This window comes from Perognathus longimembris, chromosome 8 (genome assembly GCF_023159225.1).
Source record: "Perognathus longimembris pacificus isolate PPM17 chromosome 8, ASM2315922v1, whole genome shotgun sequence".
In the NCBI taxonomy this organism is placed as follows: Eukaryota; Metazoa; Chordata; class Mammalia; order Rodentia; family Heteromyidae; genus Perognathus; species Perognathus longimembris.
In genome coordinates this window covers 169,200-194,387 of record NC_063168.1, presented here as the reverse complement: position 1 = coordinate 194,387, position 25,188 = coordinate 169,200, and the positions used below count along the sequence as shown (strand labels likewise).

Sequence of the window (25,188 nt, the reverse complement as noted above, 5' to 3'; positions counted from 1 at the left end):
TTTAAAGAATAAGCCCATGAAGAATAAACTCAAACTGAAAATGCTGGTTAAAATGGAATGTTCATATAATTTAAAAAAGTATAACAGCCTTGATAGAAAAGTCCATGCGACTCTTATCTTTTAAGTATCAAAAAAAGACAGAAGAGAGTGGTGGTTCAAATGGTAGAGCACTAGCATTACTAGCATTGAGCAGAAAAGCTCAGGGTCAGTGCCCAGGCCTTGAGTTCAAGCTCTAGGACACACACACACACACACACACACAAACACACATGCACACACTCACACATACACACACACTCACACAATGGTAAGCTAATACATTTCAAAAATAATTTCTAAAAAACAGATTAAACTTTTAATGTTTTGGGAAGTCATTACTTGGGTAATCTTGAAATGCACTTTACAAACCTAAAAGGGGCTTTTCTTTTATCAATAGAAGTTGACCTTAAAAGTAAGATTTTTCTGGGGCTGGGAATATGGCCTAATGGCAAGAGTGCTTGCCTCGTATACATGAGGCCCTGGGTTCGATTCCTCAGCACCACATATACAGAAAATGGCCAGAAGTGGTGCTGTGGCTCAAGTGGCAGAGTGCTAGCCTTGAGCAAAAAGAAGCCAGGGACAGTGCTCAGGCCCTGAGTTCACAGCCTAGGACTGGCCAAAAAAAAAAAAAAGTAAGATTTTCTAAGAGTATTGTAAAATAGGCAGTCAACAAAACTATTCCTTGCTTTGCTTTCTGAGGATGGGTGTGCTTACTTTCATAAAATCTTAACATTTTGTTTTGAATTGAAATGAATTTACAACTCAGTATTCCTTGTGAAGGAAAGTTAATGTCAATGCAGCTAGTAAAATGAAAAAAATGAGAAGGGAGAAATAAGATTCAGAAAGATGTGAATATTTTTGTTTCAAATGTTAGTGCTTTAAAATCATGATTAGCTACTAAAATATCTAGAATATAAGGAAAAGCAAAGTTGTACCTAAAATCATTACATTTCAAAAATAGTGAGCCTTTCACAAGCATTCAGAAAACAAATTTATCTCATGTGTTTTTATTATTTCAATTATGCTTATGATTCCAAATTTATTAACTTCAGTTTTCTCATTCCAACAGCCTATGAATATTGCATCTACATATCTCAAAGCCAAATAAAATTTAATATGTAAATCTCTCTCAGCCTCTCTTAGCTCCTGTATTTGCTACATCAGGCACAGAAACTATTCTTTGAGCTCCTAAGACAGAAAACACATCTTGTCAGTTTTATCTTCTTAATTATTTCACTCATAATCTTCATAAGGTCATGCCATTGTCAATATTCTCAATACCTTATAATCCATCTGTGGAATTACAAGTGCCACAATATTTATTCTAAGGAACAAGCTGTAACATTTCATACACATTGAAGTAAAAACAATGTGTTCCTACAAGTTCTTTTGTAAAGTGGATGTGGAGGGACAATGAAAAGGGTAAATGAGGATGGACATGATTGACACAATTTATTAGCATGTATGAAAATAGAAAAATGAAACCTATTGAAATTGCTTTAAGAAAAAGGAAGGGGATAGGAGAGTGATAGAGGGGTGAGGTTGATTGGGATACAATGTCTACATATGTAGAAATATCACAATAACACTTCTCATTGTACAGCTAATACATAACTACAAAAAAAAAAACCATATCTCTAGTTCACAATCACAAAGGCAGTTTCAATGGAATAAACATTTTGCCTATCAAGTTGACTACCTGAAAATGTTCTTAAGGAAAAAAATCAGTCTACTTTATGATTATGTTTGAATTAATCATTATCGGTGAATATCAGTCACCAAATTATGACAGAAAAATCACTTTAAAATATTAGCTAGTGGATTTACAGACTTATTTCCTGAGACTATCTAAAATATTTCATACTCAGATTTTGAAGTTTCAGCTCTCTAGAAAGAACTTTGAGAAAATCCGTCCTATTACTTTATTCAGCTTCAAATGAGACACAGTTTAATATTTAAATTAAACATTTCTTGTTCACCACAGCTCTCAGAACATACTTTCATTGCCAAACTCTCTCCAAGGGATGCAATATTCTCAGATTTTTTATCCAAACATGCTTGAAGGCATTCTTTTTCTTTAGCCAAATCATTGAGTGTTGCTCCAAGAATGCTGATTTCTTCTCGTTGTGCAATACTTTGTCTTGTAAAATTATCTAAATAATCATAAAGGTATTATTTCAATAAAGATAACATTTTTTCCTGTTCAAGTAGATAGAAATATGTTTCAAAGTAAGTTTTCTTGTGTTATAGTCAATAGCTAGAAATAAGAGTACTGTATTCCAAGTAAAAATAGCTTTATTCCAAGGAAGTACAAAGCCCTGAGTTCAAACCCCAAAATGGTTTTGTTAGCGATGTAAAACTACAGTGAATCATTATATTCTAAGTAGCTCATAAATGTAAAATTAATTAATATGTTTGAATCAGAATGGAAAAGAAAAACCTGTCTATCATAAGTTCTCAAAGTAGATGCACAAGTGTGATGGGGAAGAAGTATGTTACCAGATGAGATAGATAAAACATCAGAATGATTTGTGGCCTTTACTCCTTGCATTTTCCCTCCTCTTCCCTCTAGTCTAGAATGGCTATTGCATGTAAAGTTGTTAAGTAAGAAAACTTAGTAAGGGCTGGGCATATGGCCTAGTGGCAAGAGAGCTCGCCTCGAATACATGAAGCCCTGGGTTCGATTCTCCAGCACCACATATATAGAAAATGGCCAGAAGTGGCGCTGTGGCTCAAGTGGCAGAGTGCTAGCCTTGAGCAAAAAGAAGCCAGGAACAGTGCTCAGGCCCTGAGTCCAACCCCCAGGACTGGCCAAAAAAAAAGAAATCTTAGTAAAATATTCAATTAAGCAGGGCTCTAGTGATTCATACCTATGATCCTAGCTACTCAGGAGATTGAAATCTGAGGAGCAGGAAAGTCCACGAAATTCTTATTATTAACCCACAGAAAACTGGAAGTGGAGCTGTGGCTCAAAGTGGTAGAGCCCTAGCCTTACTAGCCTTGAGTAAAAGAGCTCAAGGACAGTGCCCAGGCCCTGACCTGGGCAGGCCCATGCCTAGGCCCATGACCTACCAGAAAAGAAAAGTCTAGTAAGTCTTCCTCACAGGCAAATGTTTTTTAATATTCTGATTTTCCCCTGATTTTTCCAAATTTCTCAGAGGAAAATAAAATCATCACCAGAAGTGAGATTCTATCTGTGAGAACTCTGGCAAACCAATTTCAGTTTGAAGGTCTGAATGGCTGATATAGAGTAGTGGCTTTAAAATTGTTGTATATCAATAAACACTGTCAGGATCATGTGAGAAATGCAGAGTTTTAGACCCCTACTCCAGACCTACTGAATCAAAAATTATGGGACTGGACACAGTTATTGATGCTTTAACAAGCACATTCCTCCCTGTAGCCCACAGTTATCTAATGCACAGTGAGGATTGAGAACCACTGTCCTAGAGCAGAGGTTCCAGGGTATCAGAATCATTTAAGGAAATTGGTGAAGATACAACAGCTTGAGTCCAGTCCTACTTCAGGGGCTCTCTTTGCAGTTATTAGCTTCCAGAGTCTGAGATCTAGAAGACTCCTGCTAGGTTAATGCCCATGGAGTAAATGCCTGTTAGGAGATATTCTGGTGCAGTGTGAAGGGCAGCAATAACATACTTTCATATTCCATATAGTACTTTTACTGGCAGAAATGCCCTTAAGCCAGTTTAGACTGATCTCTTATAAAGTTCTATAATTTCCTAGCTTCAGAAGGAATATCCTCACCTTCATATTCCACTGAAGCTACCACTTTATACCGCTGAAGAGACTTCTCTATTCTTTTCCACCACTACTTCACTTCATTTTTAAACCAACTTTATCTCCCATATCCAACACTCAAAAGTATTATTGGTCAGTATTACTAAAACTGCCAGTGTGTCAAATTCTATCACTGTCTTCTTATTTCACTCAGAAAAGTCTGACAATTGATCATAATATTTAATCTCCTCTCTTTTAATACTCTTGCTCTCTTGCCTTCCAAAATAACACTCACTTCTGGGTTGGGCTGGTTGTTTCTTTTCCCATCCTGGGGCTAGAACTCAGGGCACTCTCCCTGAGCTTTTCTGCTCAAGGCACTATATCACTTAGGCCACAGCTCCACTTCTGGCTTTTTGGTGATTAACTGGAGATAAAAGTCTCACCCTCAGGCTTTGCTGCCTGGACTGCTTTCAAACTGCAATCCTCAGATCTCAGCTTTCAGGATAGCTAGGATTATAAGCATGAGTCACTAATGCCAGCTCCTTCATATATCTTTGGCTTCTTGCTCAGTTCTAGTTCTAGTTCTCTTCCTTATGTTCTGTATTTTCCCTAGGTGAACTGATAGTTTTTAAACATTATTTATATACTGTTGTATTCCAAATTTGCATCATTACCTTAGAGTTTTCTTCTATGATACAAACATATGTTCTACTGCTTACCTTATATCTTTACTTAGACTTGAAATATAAAAAATAAATCCAAGTTCTGCTTCAATATTGCCTTTTATAGTTCTCTTCTAATATTTCTTATTTCAGTAAGTAGCAACATCACCTCTCTACACATACATAGTTAAGTGCTTTAAAAAAAGTCTCCTGCTTTAGCATAAGTATCTTCATGGTCCTAAACAAATTTTATCTTACATTTACAAGACTAAGTTATGACTATTTTCATACAGATCACTAATAAGAAACATAAAGAAAAGATTTTATAAAAGCAATTTTATAAACCCAACTAATAGATATAATCAAACAAATGCATATATTCTACAATATGTATATGTATATACATATATATTCATGTGTATGTGTGGATACATGCTCACACACTATGAGTAAGCTATAATGGATAAAAAGTACAAACTGAAAAGTAATCATCATCCATTTAAAAACTGTTTTGCTTAGGTTAGCTAATTTTTCACTGAAAGTTTATGGTCTTAAATCTAAGTTTTCAAATGTTTATTTTTAAAGAAAAAATGAACTTTTGCAATATTTTTATTTACAAATTTTAAGGTTAATGGCCTATTTCTAAGTTCATATATGTTAGAGAAGAAAGCATACTTTTCTACTAGACAAGAAAAATAAAAGTAATATCAGGAAACAAACTCACCAATTTTTTCATCCAAGCACATAATTTTCTCCTGAGTAAGTTGTAGCTCATACTTTTTCTTAGCAAGATGTCGCTGAGTATCAGAAAGATCTTTCTCTGTGTTTTCATATAAAAGTCTGCAAATATTTTAATGATAACTCTAATTCTGATTTTTTTGTTTTTCCAACCTTCAGTGAATTTAAGTTTAAAAACTGTTAAAAACACAAATTTTTTCTTCCTTTTTAATATTTTCATTATAAAACCACACTACAGGAAGCTTGGAAAATTAAGCAAGCATAAAGAGGAATCCTCAATGGGACTGGGAATGTAGCTTAGCAGTAGAGTGCTTGCCTAGATGCATGAAGCCCTGGGTTCGATTCCCTAGCATCACATACACAGAAAAACCGGGAAGTAGCTTTGTGGCTCAAGTGGTAGAGTGCTAGCCTTGAGCAAAAAGAAGCCAGGGACAGTGCTTTCAGGCCCTGAATTCAAGCCCCAGAACTGACAAAAAAAAAAAAAAAAAAAGGAATTCTCAATTGACTACTCCAACATTAGCTACTATTTTGCATGTTGGTATTCATTATTCAGGTTTATTTTTTGCTATGCACATTTTTAAAGTTACCGTAGTATAGATTAAAATTTTGGTCTTGAATAAATATCACCTACAGCAGCCCTTGGAATCATTATTTTATGTGAATAACAATGATTTACTTTTAAGTAAATGTACATAACAATTACCCTATTATAAGACATTTAGCTTCACTTTGGGTTTTTTTTTTTTTTTTTTGGCCAGTCCTGGGGCTTGGACTCAGGGCCTGAGCACTGTCCCTGGCTTATTTTTGCTCAAGGCTAGCACTCTGCCACGTGAGCCACAGCGCCACTTCTGGCCATTTTCTGTATATGTGGTGTTGGGGAATTGAACCTAGGGCCTCATGTATATGAGGCAAGCACTCTTGCCACTAGGCCATATCCCCAGCCCTGGGTTTTTATTTTTATACATAAATCCACAATAAACATTTCCTTCATTCCACCAACACTTATTAAGTGTCCAGTGTGTACCAAGCACTGGATGTTTAAAGAAGCAATGGTGAATTCGGTTGTCACTGGTTCTGCCCGCATGACTTCATAGTTAATAGGTAATAAACAAATTTCAATTTCTGGAAATAGGGAAAAACAGACAACCAAAAAACCCTTTCACCACATAACTCTTAGATATACTAAATACTGTTTAAATAGAAAGCAACTTTTACATGTACAGAAAAACGTATAATAATTTGAGTGGGATACTAGTGGCTCACACATATAATCTTAGCACTTTATAAGATGAGATCAGGAGGATTGCAGTTGAAGGCCAGTCTGAGAAGAAAAAGAGCATGGGACCCTTTCTCATCACATCTGTCACTCCAGATATGACAGAAAGTCAAAAACAGATTAAGGTCTAGGCTTGTACTCAGGCAGGAACCAAAAATGTTATCTAAAAAATAACCAGTGCTTAATGGGCTGCAGGTATATCTCAGCTGTAGAATGCTTCCCAAACAAGTAGAAGAATGAGTTCAAATCTCAGTTCTGTTATTAAACACAAACAAAAACTTGTAATAATTTGTGAAGGAAGTGCTTTGGAATACAATAAAAGCAATAAGACGTATAGTTATGATCTTGGTTTATCTTAGTAGCTTATGACCTTTGTATTAATTCAGAAACAAAAATTAAGGCCTCAGAAATGTCTGCAGCATAAAGTTTTAGATTAAGTCAGCATACACAAAGCCATTAACAGCTATGTTCAGGGGCAATATCCAGATTAGAGCCTTTGCCAGTTTCTCCAATTGTTGCTAGATTCAACAGCATGTCCTCTAAGAAATCCTTCTTTTTTTCCTTCCTTTTCCTTCCTTTTTTCTCTTTCTCTCTCTCCTTCCTCCCTTCTTTTTTTCTCCTTTCCCTTTTTCCTTTCTACATTTTCTTTCTTTCTCCCTCCCTCCCTCCCTTCCTTCTTTCTTGTTGGTATTGGAGTTTGAATTCAGTGGTACTGGCCTATATGCTTGCTAGAAAGGCACTTGAGCCATGACCCCAGCTAATTATTTTTCAAACAATTATATTTTCAAACATTTCACACTGATACCCACACAAGTCTGGAATCCTCCAATTTATGTTTCCCCCATAAGATAACCAGAATGCCATCATGCTCAGCTTTTTATTGGTTAACAGAGCCTCATAAACTTCATCCTAGCTGGCCTTGAGCCATGATTCTCCTGATCTGTCTTCCAAGTAGCTAGGATTATAGGCATGAGCCACCACACCTAGTTTCCTCTAGGAATACTGAAACTCAAGATAAAACTCTAAGTAAAAAGTTGGTTCCAGGGTTGGCCATATACTCTGTAGCGTTTGACAAGACTTCTGTATAGTGATACCCTCTCACCTGAGGCATAAAACTAGATCCCAGAACCTGATGAAAATGATCTCATAATGCAAATTTCTAAACAGTTTAAGAAACAATACAATTTAGGAGTTAAAAAATATACAAACTAAGATGGTGGTAACAGTTCAAGTAGTATACCTGCCTCCAAAGCATAGGGAAATTATTTCCTCAAATTGGAAGCAATCAAAATGCCCCTTATTAGGAAAACAGTTAAACAAATTGTGACACGTTCATACAACAGAATATTACTCAGCAATAAAAGTAAGTGATATACATAAAAGTTTGAATGATTCTTTTTTTTTTTTTGCCAGTCTTGGGGCTTGAACTCAGGGCCTGAGCACTGTCCCTGGCTTCTTTTTGCTCAAGGCTAGCACTCTACCACTTGAGCCACAGTGCCAACTTCTGGTCTTTTCTGTTTATGTAGTGCTGAGGAATTGAACCCAGGGCTTCATGCATGCTAGGCAAGCACTCTACTGCTAGGCCACATTCCCAGCCCTTGAATGATTCTTGATGATACTATTTTAACTTTTCAAGCCACAAAAATTATATCCATATGATCCCATGTATACAATTCTTGAAATGACAAAAATACAGAGTTAGAAAACGGGTTAGTGTCAGATGTGCATGGTGTGGAAAGGAGACAGTGTGTGACTATGAAAGAGTAGAATAAGGTAACAACCAAATATCTTCCAAATTAGTCATAAGATCCTTGTAGAGCCAAGAACTGGCAGCTCATGCCTGTAACCCTAGCTACGCAGGAGGCTGAGGTCTGAGGCTGAGGATCACTGTTCAAAGCCAGCTTGGGCAGGCAAGTCCATGAGACTTTTATCTCCAAGTAACCACCTAAAAGCCAGAAATGGAGATGTGGTTTAAATGGCAGAGTGCCAGGCTTCAGCAATGATAAAGGATAGCGTGTAGGTCCCAAGTTCAAGCCCTAGGAAAAAAAAAACCCACACAACTGGGCTGGGAATATGGCCTAGTGGCAAGAGTGCCTGCCTCGTACACATGAAGCCCTGGGTTTGATTCCTCACCATCACATATATAGAAAACAGCCAGAAGTGGCACTATGGCTCAAGTGGCAGAGTGCTAGCCTTGAGCAAAAAGAAGCCAGGGACAGTGTTAAGGGCCTGAGTTCAAGGCCCTGGACTGGCCAAAAACAAAAAACAAAACAAAACAAAAACCCCGACAACTATGAAATACTGGGACAAATCTGATTTTTTTAAGTGGGAAAATAGATGTGTAATGTTATGTATTATATTATTAAGTATAATATATTATGTCAAATTAAGTCAATAAATCACTAATAAACCAACTCGAAAAGAAGGCATTCAAGAAGCAGCTATTAGGGGCTGGGGATATGGCTTAGTGGCAAGAGCGCTTGCCTCGTATACTTGAAGCCCTGGGTTCGATTCCCCAGCACCACATATACAGAAAACGGCCAGAAGTGGCGCTGTGACTCAAGTGGCAGAGTGCTAGCCTTGAGCAAAAAGAAGCCAGGGACAGTGTTCAGGCCCTGAGTTCAAGGCCCTGGACTGGCCAAAAACAAAAAACAAAAAAAACAAAAACCCCGACAACTATGAAATACTGGGACAAATCTGATTTTTTTAAGTGGGAAAATAGATGTGTAATGTTATGTATTATATTATTAAGTATAATATATTATGTCAAATTAAGTCAATAAATCACTAATAAACCAACTCGAAAAGAAGGCATTCAAGAAGCAGCTATTAGGGGCTGGGGATATGGCCGGCCTAGTGGCAAGAGTGCTTGCCTCGTATACTTGAAGCCCTGGGTTCGATTCCCCAGCACCACATATACAGAAAACGGCCAGAAGTGGCGCTGTGGCTCAAGTGGCAGAGTGCTAGCCTTGAGCAAAAAGAAGCCAGGGACAGTGCTCAGGCCCTGAGTCCAAGGCCCAGGACTGGCCCAAAAAAAAAAAAAAAAAAGAAAGCTGGTGCTGGCTCTAGTGGCTCATACCTGTGATACAACTACTCAGGAGCCTGAGTTCAAAGACAGCCCAGGCAGGAAAGTCTGTGAGACTTTTATCTCTAATTAACCATCAGAAAACTGGAATTGGCACTGTGGCTCAACTAGTAGAGTGCTATCCTTGAGCTAAATAGATCATGGACAGTGCCTAGGCCCAGAGTTCAAGCCCCATTACTGACAAAGAAAGAAAGAGAGAGAGAAAGAGAGAGAGAGAAAGAGAGAAAGAGAGAGAGAGAGAGAGCTGGTAAAGTCTATTGTAGAACCTTACAATCAGAAAATAGATTTTTTTAAATCTTTGAAGATATATGTAGAGGGTACTTTGGTAAAGCTACCTAATGTGCAGTTTTCTCATGTCCCCATTTGGGGGGGGGGGTAAAAAATAAACTCTCTTGATCATATAAAATAATATTTATTGAAATGAACACTAGGAAATGGAAACAAGAGTTTTTTTCTTTGTTGGTATTTTTGTTTTCTTTTCTTCTGGACCTGTTTGTCCATTTACATGTCTTTGGGAAAGTAAGGAGGGTACAGAAATGGAAGGACAAAGGGTGAACAAATGCAGCAGTAGTATTCACTAAACACTACGTTGAAAATGAACTATATAAGGTGAATTTCCTTTGGCATACTCCCTGTGGTCATTGTATATGATTTTGGTACACTGGATATTGTATATATGCTTATCTGAACTAGGGAAGGGAAAGAAAAATGAGGGAGGGTATACCAAATAAGACAAGAAATGTACTCACTGCTTGCCTCGCATACATCGAACCTTGGGTTCGATTCCCCAGCACCACATATGTAGAAAACGGCCAGAAGTGGCACTGTGGCTCAAGTGGCAGAGTGCTAGCCTTGAGCAAAAAGAAGCCAGGGACAGTGCTCAGGCCCTGAGTCCAAGGCCCAGGACTGGCAAAAAAGAAAGAAAGAAAAGAAATGTACTCACTACCTTATTATGTAACTGTACCCCCTCTGTAGATCGATCACCTTGTCAATAAAATTTAGTTTTTAAAAAAAAGTGAACTTGTGGGTGGAGATGAGAGGGAAAATCTGAGTGAGGGGAGGGATGACATGGTCCAAAATGACATGTACTCATTACCTAACTGTATGTAACTGTAACCCCTCTGTATATTACCTTTAAAATAATAATACTAAAGGGGGATCCAACTCTCTGTGCAGCCATGGTAGCATATATTCAAAACCAGGGTTCTTGAATGGAAAGGATTTCAGATATGTGCATACTCCCATATCTACTGCTGGCCAAGAGGTAAAACCGGTCAACAGTCCACTGAAGGATAAATGCATAAAGAAAAGATAGTGCACATGTATAGCCTTTAAACAGAAAGTATTCGGCTAGGCAGTGATGTCTCATTCCTATAATCCTAGCTACTCAAGAGGCCAGGCCAGGCAGGAAAGTCTGTGAGACTCTTATCTCCAACTAACCATCAAAAAGCTGGAAGTGGAGTTGTGGCTCAAGTGGTAGAGTGCTAGCCTTGAACCAAAAAAGCTCAGGAACAGTGCCCATGCCCTGAGATCAAGCCCTAGGAATGAAACAAAAAGAAAAAAAGGGAAAGAAAGAAAAACAACAGTAGTTCTTTACAACTTATATAGATATGTCTTATCTTTCACAAAACTATATAAATTCTCCACATAACACTCTCTTGATTTCTCTATAGGGCCTTTTTCTCAAAGCGATTAGTTATTACATCTCAAGTAATTCTTTCCATTAGGACTCAGATGTGAACACTTACATTTCTCAATTGAATCCTATGTAATGAATCTACTACAACCATAGTCTTAGTGGCCTCTTAACTCAACACCCTTTTAGTGGCTTCTCTTTGTACTTATTTTAAAACCAGACACCTGAATGTTGCCTACACTACTACCTTTTCATATAAATCTCTTGCCACTTCAGCCTCACCTTTTCATACATATCTCTTGCCACTCACACTACACCTTAGACTACCCTTAAAGTTTCTTAAAAGGACACACTTGCCCAACTTCTGTCTTCAGTGGCCCCTCTTTCCTTGTTTGTGCCTGGTTTTGTTGTAACTCTTAGGTCAAATTTTTTCTTATGTAAACCTTAGAGTAAACCAGACTTAGGTGGCTTATACTTATAATCCCAGCTACTCGGGAGACTGGAGCACACGGGATCACAATTCAAAGCTGGTAAATAAGGGCAAACAATCAGTCAGAAATCTGTGTGCCTCACTGCCCTCACGGCTCAAAACAGAAACAGTGAAAAGCAGTAGTGGAAGCACAGCTCCAGTGATAGAGTACCAGCTGAGCAAACATTAGGTCCTAAACTGAAACCCTGATACTTCCAATAAACAAAAAGAAACCTTACAGTAGATTAAAACTTTTCTGTTCTACTGTCATAATACTCTATTCTTTGCATTCAAGCAGTTGTTTTAAAAGTATGGTTTGTATTAACTGTACAGGAGGGCAGATTTCATTATTACTTCTCCACACATCTCACCCACTCTTTTACACTCCCTATTCCCTCTGTCACAAAATTAGCATCACAGATTTTCTTTTGTTTTCATAGTTGCAAATAATCTATTTTTACAATATTGAACTTCCTTTCTCCACCTGCCTGCAAAATGTTCTAACCCTCACCCCCTACAGTCTTTTCTTATTCCCCATCCTCCTATGTATCATCAGCTTGTGTTGATTTTCTCTACTGCCTTCATATATACTTGCAGTGTATTTCACTTATTCATTCTTATCGTTTTCCATTCTCCCATCTCCTCCTCCTGAGTAGTCTCTTAACTTGATTCCAGTTCAATGCTTACCCATATAAATAATTAAGTATATGGACATGTATACTTCTATACATTCCTTTGAGTATGTATGTCTTTTAGGTCTATCTAGCTTTCACATGAGTGAAAACATATAATATCTGGCTTTTATTTTTGACTTGTCTTGCAGAGTATTATGTTCTTTAGTTGCATCTATTTTCCTGAAAATGACAAGATCTTTTTTCTTTATAGCTGTATAATATTCCATATTATACCATATCTCTATCCATTCTTTGGTTGTTGGACACCTTGGTTGATTCCATCATTTGACTATTATATTATGAATAAGCATGGATATGTAGATTTCTCTCCATTTACTAATTTATTCTCCTTTGGATATATGCCCAATAGCGGTATATACAGCAGGGTCATAAGACCTATTTTAAGGCTTTTGAGAAACCACCTTACTAATTTCCAGAGACTGTACTAGTTTATATTCCCACTATCAACAGTAGATTAAGGATCCTTTCTTCTCATCCTTTCCAGTACTGTTTTCTTGATGGCTGCCACTCTCGCTGAAGTGAGATGGAATCTTAGTGTAGTTTTGATTTGCATTTCTTTTTGGTTAAGAGTGTTGCACATTTCTTCTTGTATCTATTAATCTTTTTGTATTTCTCCTTGTGATAACTCTTTGCTCAGTTCCCTTGCCCATTTGATTATAAGACTGCTTGTTTCTTGCTGTTTAATTTTTTTTCTTTTAAAAAAAATTGTCAAGGTGATGTAAAGAGGGGTTACAGTTACATACATAAGGCAGTGAGTACACTTCTTGTCAAACTTGTCACCTCCTCTCTCATTTTTCTCCCGCCTTCCCACCTCCCCAATAACCTTCCCCCTTGAGTTTTCTATATATATTGGATATCAATCTTCTAACTGCCGAATAGCTAGCTAGTAAAGTTTTTCTCCCATTCTGTGGGTTATCTCTTGGTTCTGGTGATTGTTTCTTTTGTTATGCAGAAACTTTTAATTTGGTATGGTCCCATTTGTCAATTCTTGTTCCTGTCCTTTGGGCATCGAAAGTCCTATGCAGGAAAAATTTACTGTATCTTCCACAGTTTTCCCTACATTTTCCTGTATCCAATTTTCCTTGATCTGATTGGAGTCAATTTTTGTACAGTGACATAGTTTCAGTCTTTTGCAGATAATACTGAGTTTCCCCAGCACCACTTCTTGAAGAGGTCTCTTTTTCATTATATGTTCTTGGTACTTTTGTCAAAAATGAGTTTTCTGTATGTCTTCAGATCTGTTTCTGTGCTAGTACCATACTAGTTTTGTTACAATGGCTCTGTAGTATAATTTGAAGTCTAATGATACCTCCAATGGTGCTCTTACTACTTAGAATTTATTTTGCTATTCTAGGTCTTTTTTGTATTTTCTGTAATTGTGAGAAATGATATGTGGTTTGTATGGGTATAGCATCGAATATGTATATTGCTTTTGACAGTATGGCCATTTTCACAACAGTACTTCTGCCAACAATGAGCATGAACATTTTTCTTCAAAGTGTTGTAGTTGCCATTATAGAGACATTTTACTTCTGTGTTTAGGTTCTGTGTTTAGGGTTTTGGAGGCTATCATGAATGAAATTGTTCTGATTTGTTTCTTAGCAGGTTTTTTGTTGGCACATAGAAAAGCTACTTATTGTGGAGTGGGTACTGCTTTTATATTCTGCTACCATTCCAAATCTATTTATCATTTCTAGAGGGTTGGTTAGTAGAGTCTGTAGGGTACATTAAGTACAAGATCATACCATCAGAAATTAAGGATAATTTGTTTTCTTCTTTCCCTACTTGAATCCCTTTTTTTTCTTTGTTTTTCCTAATTGCTTTGGCTAAGAATTCTAGTACAATATTTAATAAGTGGGAGAGAGTAAACATTTTTGTCTTGTTCCTGACCTTATGGGAATGGTTTTTCCTCATTTAACATGATGTTGGCTAGATTTGTGATACAGAATGTTCGGATCCTTGTATTCCTAATTTCCTTAGAGCTTTTATTATAAAAAGAATGCTGAATTGGTCAAAGGCTTTTTTTGGCATGACTGAGATTATGTGTGGGTATTATATTTGTTGATTTGTGTTTGTTGAACCATTTTTGTATCACTGCAATGAAACCAAATTGATTATGGTATATGGTTTAACATACTGTTAAATTCTATTTTTATATTAATGTCCATCAGTAAGGCTGATCTGTATTTCCTTTTCTTTGTTGCATCTCTGGTTTTGGAATACATGTAGTATTTGCTATATAGAATGAGTTCAATAGAATTCCTTCTTTTTCTATTTCATGGAAGAGTACGGACAATAGTTTTTATTTGAAAGTCTGGAAGAATCTGGTTGTGAATCCATCCAGCCCTTGGGCTTTGTTAGTAGTCTCTTTATTATTGCTACAGTTGTAGTGCTTGTTATAGCTCTGTTTAAATGATTTACATCTTCTTGGTTCAGTGTTAGCAGTTCACAGCATCTAGAAATTTATCCATTTCTCCTACATTTCCCACTTTGAGAGTAAATTTTTAAAGAACTCTTTTATGCCCTGAGAAACCCTGCAACAGGTCTGCCTCTTCTGATGGCAGCATGCTGGACTCCACTGCTATCTCCTCTACAGGGTTAGCCTCACAGCTGCCCAGGCTGCAACCCACTTGGGCAAGTACAGCCTCCTTCTGCACCAACAAAACAGACTCACACCCTGCTGGCTGTCTACACAGTTGCCTTCCTGTTCGTTTAGTCTATGATCTATGTCAACTTAGTCTATGGTTTCATTGAATTCTGAAGTTTCTTTGCTAATCCTTTGTTTGGATAACCTGTTGGTGATAGTGGAATGTTGAAGCCTCCCACTGTTTCTGTGCTGGGGTGTATCAGCACTTGTAAGTTCAAAGTGTTGTAGTTGTCATTATAAAGACATTTTACTTCTGTGTTTAGGTTGATGTCTGGTACTTCAGGGTTTTGGAGGCTATCATGAATGAAATTGTGGTGTCTCATGAACTTGGATATGTCACTATTTGGTCCATATATATTGACAACTGTAATTTAATCTTCATGGATCATTTCCTTTAGTAATATGAAGTAATGTTCTTTGTCTCCTGATTTGATTTTAACTTGAAATCAGCTTTATGAGATGTATGGCCACTCATCCTTTTGGGGTTTATTTGCTTGGTAAGTCTTTTTCCATCTTCTCACTATGAAATTGTTTGTCTTTTAGTCAGTACGATGTGTTTCTTGCAGGCAACTAATGGTTGGATGATGTTTTTGGTCCAAGCTGGTGTTCTACATCTTTTGAAGAATTGAGCCCACTGACATTTAGCGTTACTTTTGATAAGTCATTTTTCCTGTTTCGTAAAGCTTGCTTCTTTTCTCTTCCTGTTCTGACAATTTACTCATCCAGGATAGCTAAGTTATTAGTGTATTTCTCTGTCTTCAAGCAAGGACAGCACTGTCCTAATGTTCAATTCCTTTAGCTTTTATCATGGAAAAATTTTATTCCTCCATCGTAAATCAATAATTTTTACAAATACACCTTTCCAGCCAGTGGAGTCTCCAGAGATATACAAAACACTGAAACGAGAACTCTACATATAGCAGAGCATAGGTAGATCAAACTATAATATGTAGTGATGGTTTTAATATATTTTTTCATTTATTAATGTTTTTGTATATATTATAAACAACAGTTTACTAGCAGGGACTGAATACAGTCGATGGCTTATTACCTAATAGTTACTCTCAAGATTTTAAATTCAAAATGAGAAACCTTTACCTATTATATACTTGAAGGTACAGAAAAGCATGCTTCCTTCAAATATTGATAAAATCAAACCAACCTGTTAGATTTTTTTACAGTAGTTTTGAAAAGTTCCCTGTAAGGTAATTTAGGTGGTCAACTGCATATTTGGTATTAAAACTTTTTTCCTCTAATATGCAAACCCAAACTTAATCAGTATTAGAATTACTAAATGCAGACTCAAACCAACATTTTCTTACAAATAGTCCATCAATTATTTAATTATATGGAAAATTCTTAAGTCTTAGACCTAAAAATATATTATGTACAGGTGCAGATAAAAGGCTTTTACTTGGGCACTTTTTGAAAACACTGAAACTTTTCCATATTAACTTGTCTGACACAGAAATCTAAATAAAACTCTTGCTACTAAAATATATAAGCTTAGAAAACTTGCTCATTTTAATACTATAGAAATCTAGAAAATCAGTCTTGTTTTCAAATCTTGTGTATTTTGTTCTTTATCAGCAGAAATCCTTCTTTGTTCTTCAACTGGCTTGAACTCAGGGCCTGAGCACTGTCCCTGGCTTGTTTTTGCTCAAGGCTAGCACTCTACCACTTGAGTTACAGTGCCACTTCTGGCTTTTTCTATACATGTGGTGCTGAGGAATTGAACAGAGGGCTTCATATATGTGAGTCAAGCACTGTACCACTAGGCCATATTCCCAGTCTGACATTTTTCTTTTAGCTGACTTGGCCAGAAATGCTATAAAGGCTCAGTTAATATTCATACATTTACACACACACACACACACACACACTCACATCTCTGAAGAATTTTGCTTAGGAACTAACTTCTAATAATTGTAGTTATACATAGGACAACCTTATAATTTTCTTAATGAATAACGAAGTGATAAACAGAAACAATAGTGTTAAAACAATATTGAGGGGCTGGGGATATGCCTAGTGGCAAGAGTGCTTGCCTTGTACACATGAAGCCCTGGGTTCAATTCCTCAGCACCACATATATAGCAAAGGCCAGAAGTGGCACTGTGGTTCAAGTGGCAGAGTGCTATCCTTGAGCAAAAAGAAGCCAGGGAAAGTGTTCAGGCCCTGAGTCCAAGCCCCAGGACTAGCAAAAATTAAAATTAAAAAATGAAGCCAATGATAAATAGAAGTATATAATACAGTATAAAGTGTTGCTCTATTTAAAAAGTTGATCCTTATTGATTCTTGTGGATGGACTAAATGCATCTTGCATTGTGAAATTGGAAGAAGCCTTTGGGGCCAGACTGGTGTGTGTGTGTGTGTGTGTGTGTATATATATATATATATATATATATATATATATATATATACACATACATACATACATATATATTCTATGTGTGTACATATATCATATATATCACAATAAAATTACATTGTGTAAATGTATATATACATATTAATGTGTATATACAATGGAATTTATATATGTAATTTTAGAATATATGGAATTTTACTACCTATAAAATTATAGAACTGTACTATATAATATAGTATTTATATAAGTTATATGAAATTATATACAATTTATAATTTATATTTTTTCAATTAAATATAATCGAATAATTTCATAATTACTCATACTGAAATTACATACAATTATATATTTTATAATTATATATTCAATTAGATATAATTGAATAATTTTATTACATAGAATGTAATTACATATAGTTATACACTATATATAATATACATTCAATTATACATAATTATATATTGCAAAATTGCATTATAGACTAGGCGCTGGTGGCTCATGCTTGTAATCCTAGCTATTTTGGAGGCTGAGATCTGAAGATTGCAGTTCAAAGCCAATCCAGGCAGAACTCTTACCTCCAATTAACAACCTGAAAACCAGAAGTAGAGCTGTGGCTCAAAGTGGTAGAGCAACAGCCCTAAGTAGGAAAAACTCAGGGACAGTGTCCAGGCCCTGAGTTGAAGCCCCATGACCACCAACATACATGTGTGTGTACACACATATACCCTATACATGTTACATATATGTAACATCTATGTTACACACATCTATAGCCTATATATGTTACACACACACTGGAATTCCTTCTGTCTGAAAGAATACTATCACCAGGTGCCACCAGTGGCTCATGCCTGTAATCCTAGCTACATAGGAGACTGAGATATGAGGACTATAGTTCAAAGCCAGCCTGAGCAGGAAAGTCCATGAGATGCTTCTCTCCAATTAATCAGAAGTGGTACTGTGGTTCAAAGTGGTAGAGCACTACACTTAAGCTGAAGAGCTCAGGGACAGTGCCCAGGCCCGGAGTTCAAGCCCCATGACTGACCAAAAAAAAAATATATATATATATATGATATATATATATATGTGTGTGTGTGTGTGTATATATATATATATATAGAGAGAGAGAGAGAGAGAGAGAGAGCAGTGAAATGGATGAACCTGGGAAAAATTATGTTAAGGAAAGTAAGTCAGGCTCAGGGACTAATGAAGCATGTTTTCTCTTGTGTGTGAAAGTTAGATCTAAACTATAAACATATATGAAAACATAGGGTAACACACACACACACACACACACACACACACACACACACACATACTCAGGGAAGGATTCCAATGGTGTAACTCCTCTGAACAGCAAATTCAGCAGTTTAATAAAATGAATACTAGGAAGGTGAAGTATGTTTTGTCAGGGTAGAAAAAAGGAGTGAGCCAGACAATTTGAGAGGAAAGATGAGGAATATAGTTATTATATTCAATGTACAAATGTGAAAATGGAACCAGAGAACTTGAGAGTATGCCTGGGGTTGGGAAAGGGGGAGAACAATAGAAAGGCTGATACTGATCAAGGTGCATTATGCTTATAAGCTGATTTGTTGAACTAAAACCCTGTACAAACACATAGGGGACTGAGCAATACACTTGTGAATGAAGAGGCCAGACCAAATATAAAACAAAACCTTATGGCAAAATAAAGCAATACAAACAGGGACTGGTAGAGTGGCTCGTGTGGTAGAATGCCTGCCTAGCAAATGTGATACCTGAGTTCAATTTCCAGTATGCACAAGAAAGAAGAAGAAAGGAAAAGAAAAGGAGGGAAGGAGAAAGGGACAGCAGGAGAGAAGGAGGGAGGGAGGGAGAGCCAACAGAATAAAAGTAAACGTGCCAGCTATTCATCTGAAAGGTATTGATGCGCAGAATATATAAAACTCAAAAAATTAAACAACAAGTCAGGCAACTATGGCTAATGCCTGTAATTCTTGCAACTCAGGAGGCTGAGATCTAAGGATTGTAGCTCAAAGCCAGCCTGGTAGGAGAAGTCCACGAGTCTCTTATCTCCAATTAACCAGCTAAAAGACAGGAAGTAGAGCTGTGGCTCAAGTAGTACTGTGCCAACCCTGAGTAAAAAAGCTAAGTGACAGAGCCCAAGCTGTTCAAATATCTGTATTATCACAAAAACAAAACAAACCAGAAAGACAGACAGACAAATAGATAATCACATATATACTTAAGGGGTGGGGATAAGTATGAAAATAGAGCATAAGCCTGTATAGAAATATCACAATGGATCCACTTTGTACAATACATGTAAAACAGGAACAAAAATTTCCCCAAATGAATCAAAATAATAATAAAAGAAATTGTGGTATATATACCATGTAATAGTTTTGCAATAACAATGAAAAAATTATTATTTACAACATAGAAGATATTATGCTAAGTGAAATAAATCAATCACAAACTGCTTTTTCATATCATTCATATATGCAATATAAAAATATGCAGGTCATAGAAAGAGTGGGAGAGTAGTCATTAAGGGGTTGGGGTAACTGAGGGAAATGAGATGTTAGACAAAGTATATAGCTATATGAAAAATTCTGGAGACCTACAGTATTGTATAATTACTACAGGTAACAAAAATACATCCTATACTTTTAGGTTTACTGAGGAATTTTTTTCTTTTTGGCCAGTCCTGGGTCTTGGACTCAGGGCCTGAGCACTGTCCCTGGCTTCTTTGTGCTCAAGGCTAGCACTCTGCCACTTGAGCCACAGGGCCGCTTCTGGCCGTTTTCTGTATATGTGGTGCTGGGGAATTGAACCCAGGGCCGCATGTATACGAGGCAAGCACTCTTGCCACTAGGCCATATTCCCAGCCCCTGAGGAACTTTTTAATATTCTTACTCCAAAAAAAAAACTCCAAAAACATGAGGCAATGAATTGCCTCAAGCAAGTTGATTGAAATGAAATCATTTCACAACTTATGTATATCAAATTGCATTGTACCTTTGAACAATACAATTTTTATTCCATACTTCTACAATGAAGTTGAGAAACCTTTAAAAAAATTAAAAATAGTACTAGTGACTTAACATGCCCACTCCCAGAGTATTGATACAAAAGAATAGGCATTGGGATCTTAGAGATATCTACAGTCTCAAAATCACTGCAATATTATTCACCACAGTCAATCAGTTGAAACAGTCTATCAATAAATGAATGGATGAAGAAAACATGGCATACCGTTCAAAAGGCCATTATTCAGCCTTGAAAACAAAATTATACCACTTGCTACAATAGGGAAGTACATTGAGAACATTATGCTAACTGAAATAAGATAATTATAGAAGAATACATACTACATAGTATATGACTTACAAGAGGTAAACACAAGTAGGAAACTGGTGGTTGCTAGTCACTGGGGGAAGAGGAAGCCAGGAATGCTGTTAATGGCTATAGAGATTTAGGTACACCTGATGAAAATTTTCCAAAGATCTGATGACAGTGCCTTTTTACGGGGGGGGGGGGGTGGACTTGGGCCTTACACATATTGGGCAGAGACCCTAACACTTCAGCATCAACCCCTTTTTGCTTTGTTTACTTTTCAGTAGGGACTCACCTCACTCTTCTTTCAGGGGACAGCCTGAACTGCAATGCTCCTACTTTATGTGCTGTTTAGATGAAATGGAAAATGCACACTGCTACAATTTTCTGTTGTTGAGATGAGGCCTCACTGTTGCCGGTTGGGAAATGCAATCGTCCCAATTTCTGCTTCTCAACTAGGATTATAGGTATGACTCATTATGCCTAGCCAGCAAATTTTTACACAAATTTTTAACAAGGAAGATTTCATGCTATAGCATTTTATCACAATTAAAAACAGAAAAAAAGGGGCTGGGGATATGGCCTAGTGACAAGAGTGCTTGCCTCATATACATGAAGCCCTGGGTTCGATTCCCCAGCACCACATATACAGAAAACGGCCAGAAGTGGCGCTGTGGCTCAAGTGGCAGAGTGCTAGCCTTGAGCAAAAAGAAGCCAGGGACAGTGCTCAGGGCCTGAGTTCAAGCCGCAGGACTGGCAAAAAAAAAAAAAAAAAACAGAAAAAAAGAGCTGGGCATGGTGGCTCATACCTGTAATCCTGGGGAAGAAGAGATCAGGAGGACTGCACTTCCAAGCCAGTGAGGGCAAAGCAAAATCACACCTCAACCAGTAAGTGAGTATAATGGCATATGCCAGTCATCCTAACTAGGTGGCAAGTCCAAATATGATGATCATGGTCCAGGCCAGACTGTACATAAACTCAAATTATAAAGCAAAGAAGAACTAGAGGCATGGCTCAAATTTGCCTAGCCTAGCAAGCGTGAGGCCCTAGGCTTAAATCACAGAATAAGTGAGAGGAAAGGGAGGGAGAGATAGAGGGAAAGAGGGGGAGAAGGAGGAATGGAAGAAGGGAAGGAGGTAGATGGAGGGAGGAGGTAGATGGAGGTAGATGGATGGGGAGGTAGATGGAGGAGGAAAAGAGGAAGAAGAAGAGGAGGAGGAGAGAGAGATTCCCTAATATAGACAAGTGACCTATCAAAGTAAAAACCAAGTCGATGAAGAAAGGAAAGTCTTCACCAAATACTGTTAGGACAACAGGATAGCAACATTGTGTTCTTAAGAACAAAGAAAACACTGGATGTAGATTCATTAAAATCAATAAAATTTCACTGAAAATATCTGCTTTGTAAAAATGGCCATGATGCCAAAAATCTCCATCACAATCCCAATGAAGTTCTTTACCGAGTTTCTCCAAAGCAAAGGACACAGATACTAAACTAGAAAGACAGTGAACAGACTGGGAAAAGATTTTACCAGCAATACATCTGACTAAGGCCTGATATCCAAGTTATAAAAGGAGCTCAAGAAATTGACCTTTCCCAAAGCTAATGAACCAACCAATCACTAAAAAGGCAAAAAAAGACAAAGGAGGAACTTTTCAGAAGAGCTAAGAATGGCAAAGAAACACAGGAAATACTCATCAACCTTGGCCACAAATCAAAACAACTCTGAGATTCCGTCTCACCCCAGTTAGACTGGTCAATGTTTTTGATTCAAACAACAAATGTTGGCAGGGAAGTAGAGAAAAAGGAACCCTATTGCACTGCCACTCGCATGGTAGGAATCTAAACTAGTACAACCACTCCTGGACAGCAGTCTGGAGATTCTTCAAAAAACTAAATGTAAATCTTCCCTAAAACCTAGCCATACCACTCCTGGGCATCTACCCAGAACATCCCAAGCCAGAACACCATAAAGACACCTGCACATCCATGTTCACTGCTGCACTATTCACAATAGTCAAGATGTACAAACAGCCCAGATGAGTGGATCAAAACAATAGATGAGTGGATCTAAAAATGTGGTAGCTATGGAATTTAACACAGCCATTTGAAAGAATATTATGTCATTTTCAGGGAAATAGATGGAACTAGAACAAATCATGTTAAGTGAAGCAAGCCAAGCTCAGGACCAATGGCACATGTTTTCTCTCATATGTGAAAACTAGATTTAAAATGCACTGGGACATGATACATTATACAAGACTCTAAGCATTCACACACAATGAGACCAAAGGAAGATGTTCTTAGGAGAGGAACACAGAGGCACAATGCCCAGGTCCACTGATCATATAAAATAGTATTTATTGAAATGAACTTCCAAGAAATGGAAACAAGGTTTTTCTTCCTTTCTGTTTGTTTTCTTTTCTTTTTATCTTGTTTACCTGTGGTTGGGAGGGCAAGGGGGCACAGAAATGGAGGGACAAGGGTGAAAAAACACAGCAGTGGTATTCACTAGACACTATGTTGAAAATGAAATGTGGATGGGGACAGAAGGGAAAAATTGAAAGAGAGCAAGGGAAAGAGTGACATTGTCCAAAATGAAATGTATTCTTTACCTGGCTTATATAATTGTAACCACTCAGTATATCACTTTTATAATAATAATAAAAATTAATGTAAATAAATAAAAACCAACAAAAAATGCTGTCAAGAAAATATGCACATATTAGTTACATCCATTTGTATATGCAAGCCATAGACTGGAAGAAAATATTGAAAACAAATATCTGACAAAGCATTTATATTTAAATTATAAAACATTTTACAACTTAATCAATATATAATTCAATAAGTATATAAAAGATTAGAACAGATATATCACCAAAGAAGATGTATGTAAACAAGAACATTACTACATGTCCAAAATTATTAGTCATTAGGGAAAGAACACATTAAAACCAGAATGTAGGGGATGGGGATATGGCCTAGTGGCAAGAGTGCTTACCTCCTATACATGAGGCCCTGGGTTCAATTCCACAGCACCACATATACAGAAAATGGCCAGAAGTGGCGCTGTGGCTCAAGTGGCAGAGTGCTAGCCTTGAGCACAAAGAAGCCAGGGACAGTGCTCAGGCCCTGAGTCCAAGCCCCAGGACTGGCCAAAAAAAAAAAAAAACCAGAATGTACACCTAAATTAGAAAAGCTTAAGTAAAAAAGACATTGTATACTAAATGTCAGTGAGGATATGTAATTACTGAATAACTCACATTGCTGGTACAAATACAAACGAAAATAGTACAGCCACATGGAAAAGTAGTTTATTGGTTTCTCCAAAAATGAAATATATATCATGTAAACTAGCCATTTTATTCCTAAGTGTGAATCTAAAAAAAAAGCATATGTCCACATACAGACTTACACAGGAATGTTCTAGCCTCTTTGTTATAACCTCAAACTGGAAACAATCTAAATGTTACATATGTATCTATACAGTGGAATCATTAGTCAGAAATAAAGAAAATGAGTTATTTGCATATGACAATAAGAACCTCAATTATGTTGAGCAAAAGTAGTCTAGCAAAACACTACATGGTGTTTCTATAAAGATTTTAGGAAATCTGAACAAATCAGAGGATAAGAAGAATGAGAATTCAGAATAAGGCCATTATTTTGACTGTGGTAACAGCTATACAGACTCTTATATATGTCAATACCTAGCAAAATCAACACATCAAATATGTGAATTTTTACTACATATGTCTGTCAATTGTACTTAGATGATTAAGTGTATATTTAAGAATCCCCAAGGGCTGAGGATATGGCCTAGTGGCAAGAGTGCTTGCCTTGTATACATGAAGCCCTGGGTTCAATTCCCCAGCACCACATATATATGAATCCCCAAATTATTATAAATCTGTTAAGAATATTATAATAATACACAAAAATAAATTATATACTAAAGTGCTTTCCATGGTGCTACTAAAATGCTTTTAATGATGTGAGGAAATGTTTATGATATATAATTAAATATAATATAAAATTATACATATTTATAATCTTAATTACACAGAAAGCTTATATGATATACATGACAAACTTATGGCTGAAACAACTCTATATTAATATTTTCCCTGGTATCATGAGTGATTTAAATTTTTTCACACTTTCAAGGTTTTTTAAATTGTTGTGTTGTTTTATTACTTTCATTGTATCTCAGCTTACAATATTCTTACAATATCCTTACAATAATCAAGAAGTTTTCTTCTAAGTAAAGCAAAATATGAGTATTATCTATCCCAACAAGTGATTCCAACCTACACACTACAGGTCTTGGACAGATAAAGAGAGACTGGGAATTCATACACAAGCCAAATTCTTGTAGATGAACATCCTCCAAATTTTCACAGACATATTGAAATATAACCATACTGAATTGGTGGCACCCTTTGTTTTTCACATCAATGGATAATAAAAGTGAAAGTAGTAACAGATGTCTTTCAAACACATTCTTCA

The 25,188-nt window shown here is 36.8% G+C and overlaps 1 protein-coding gene across 7 annotated transcripts in view; it reads right to left on the bottom strand.

The window, feature by feature from the left end:
• The window catches only part of Tsga10 (testis specific 10), an 89,795-nt gene that overhangs the window by 25,733 nt on the left and 38,874 nt on the right, over nucleotides 1-25,188 (bottom strand). For all 7 annotated transcript variants that reach the window (XM_048352262.1, XM_048352261.1, XM_048352263.1 and 4 more), the window contains 2 exons: nucleotides 5,161-5,276; nucleotides 2,038-2,192 (listed from right to left, as the gene is read on the bottom strand). In XM_048352262.1, the coding sequence (XP_048208219.1) occupies nucleotides 2,038-2,192; nucleotides 5,161-5,276 (271 nt within the window). The remainder of the gene's footprint in view (nucleotides 1-2,037; nucleotides 2,193-5,160; nucleotides 5,277-25,188) is intronic.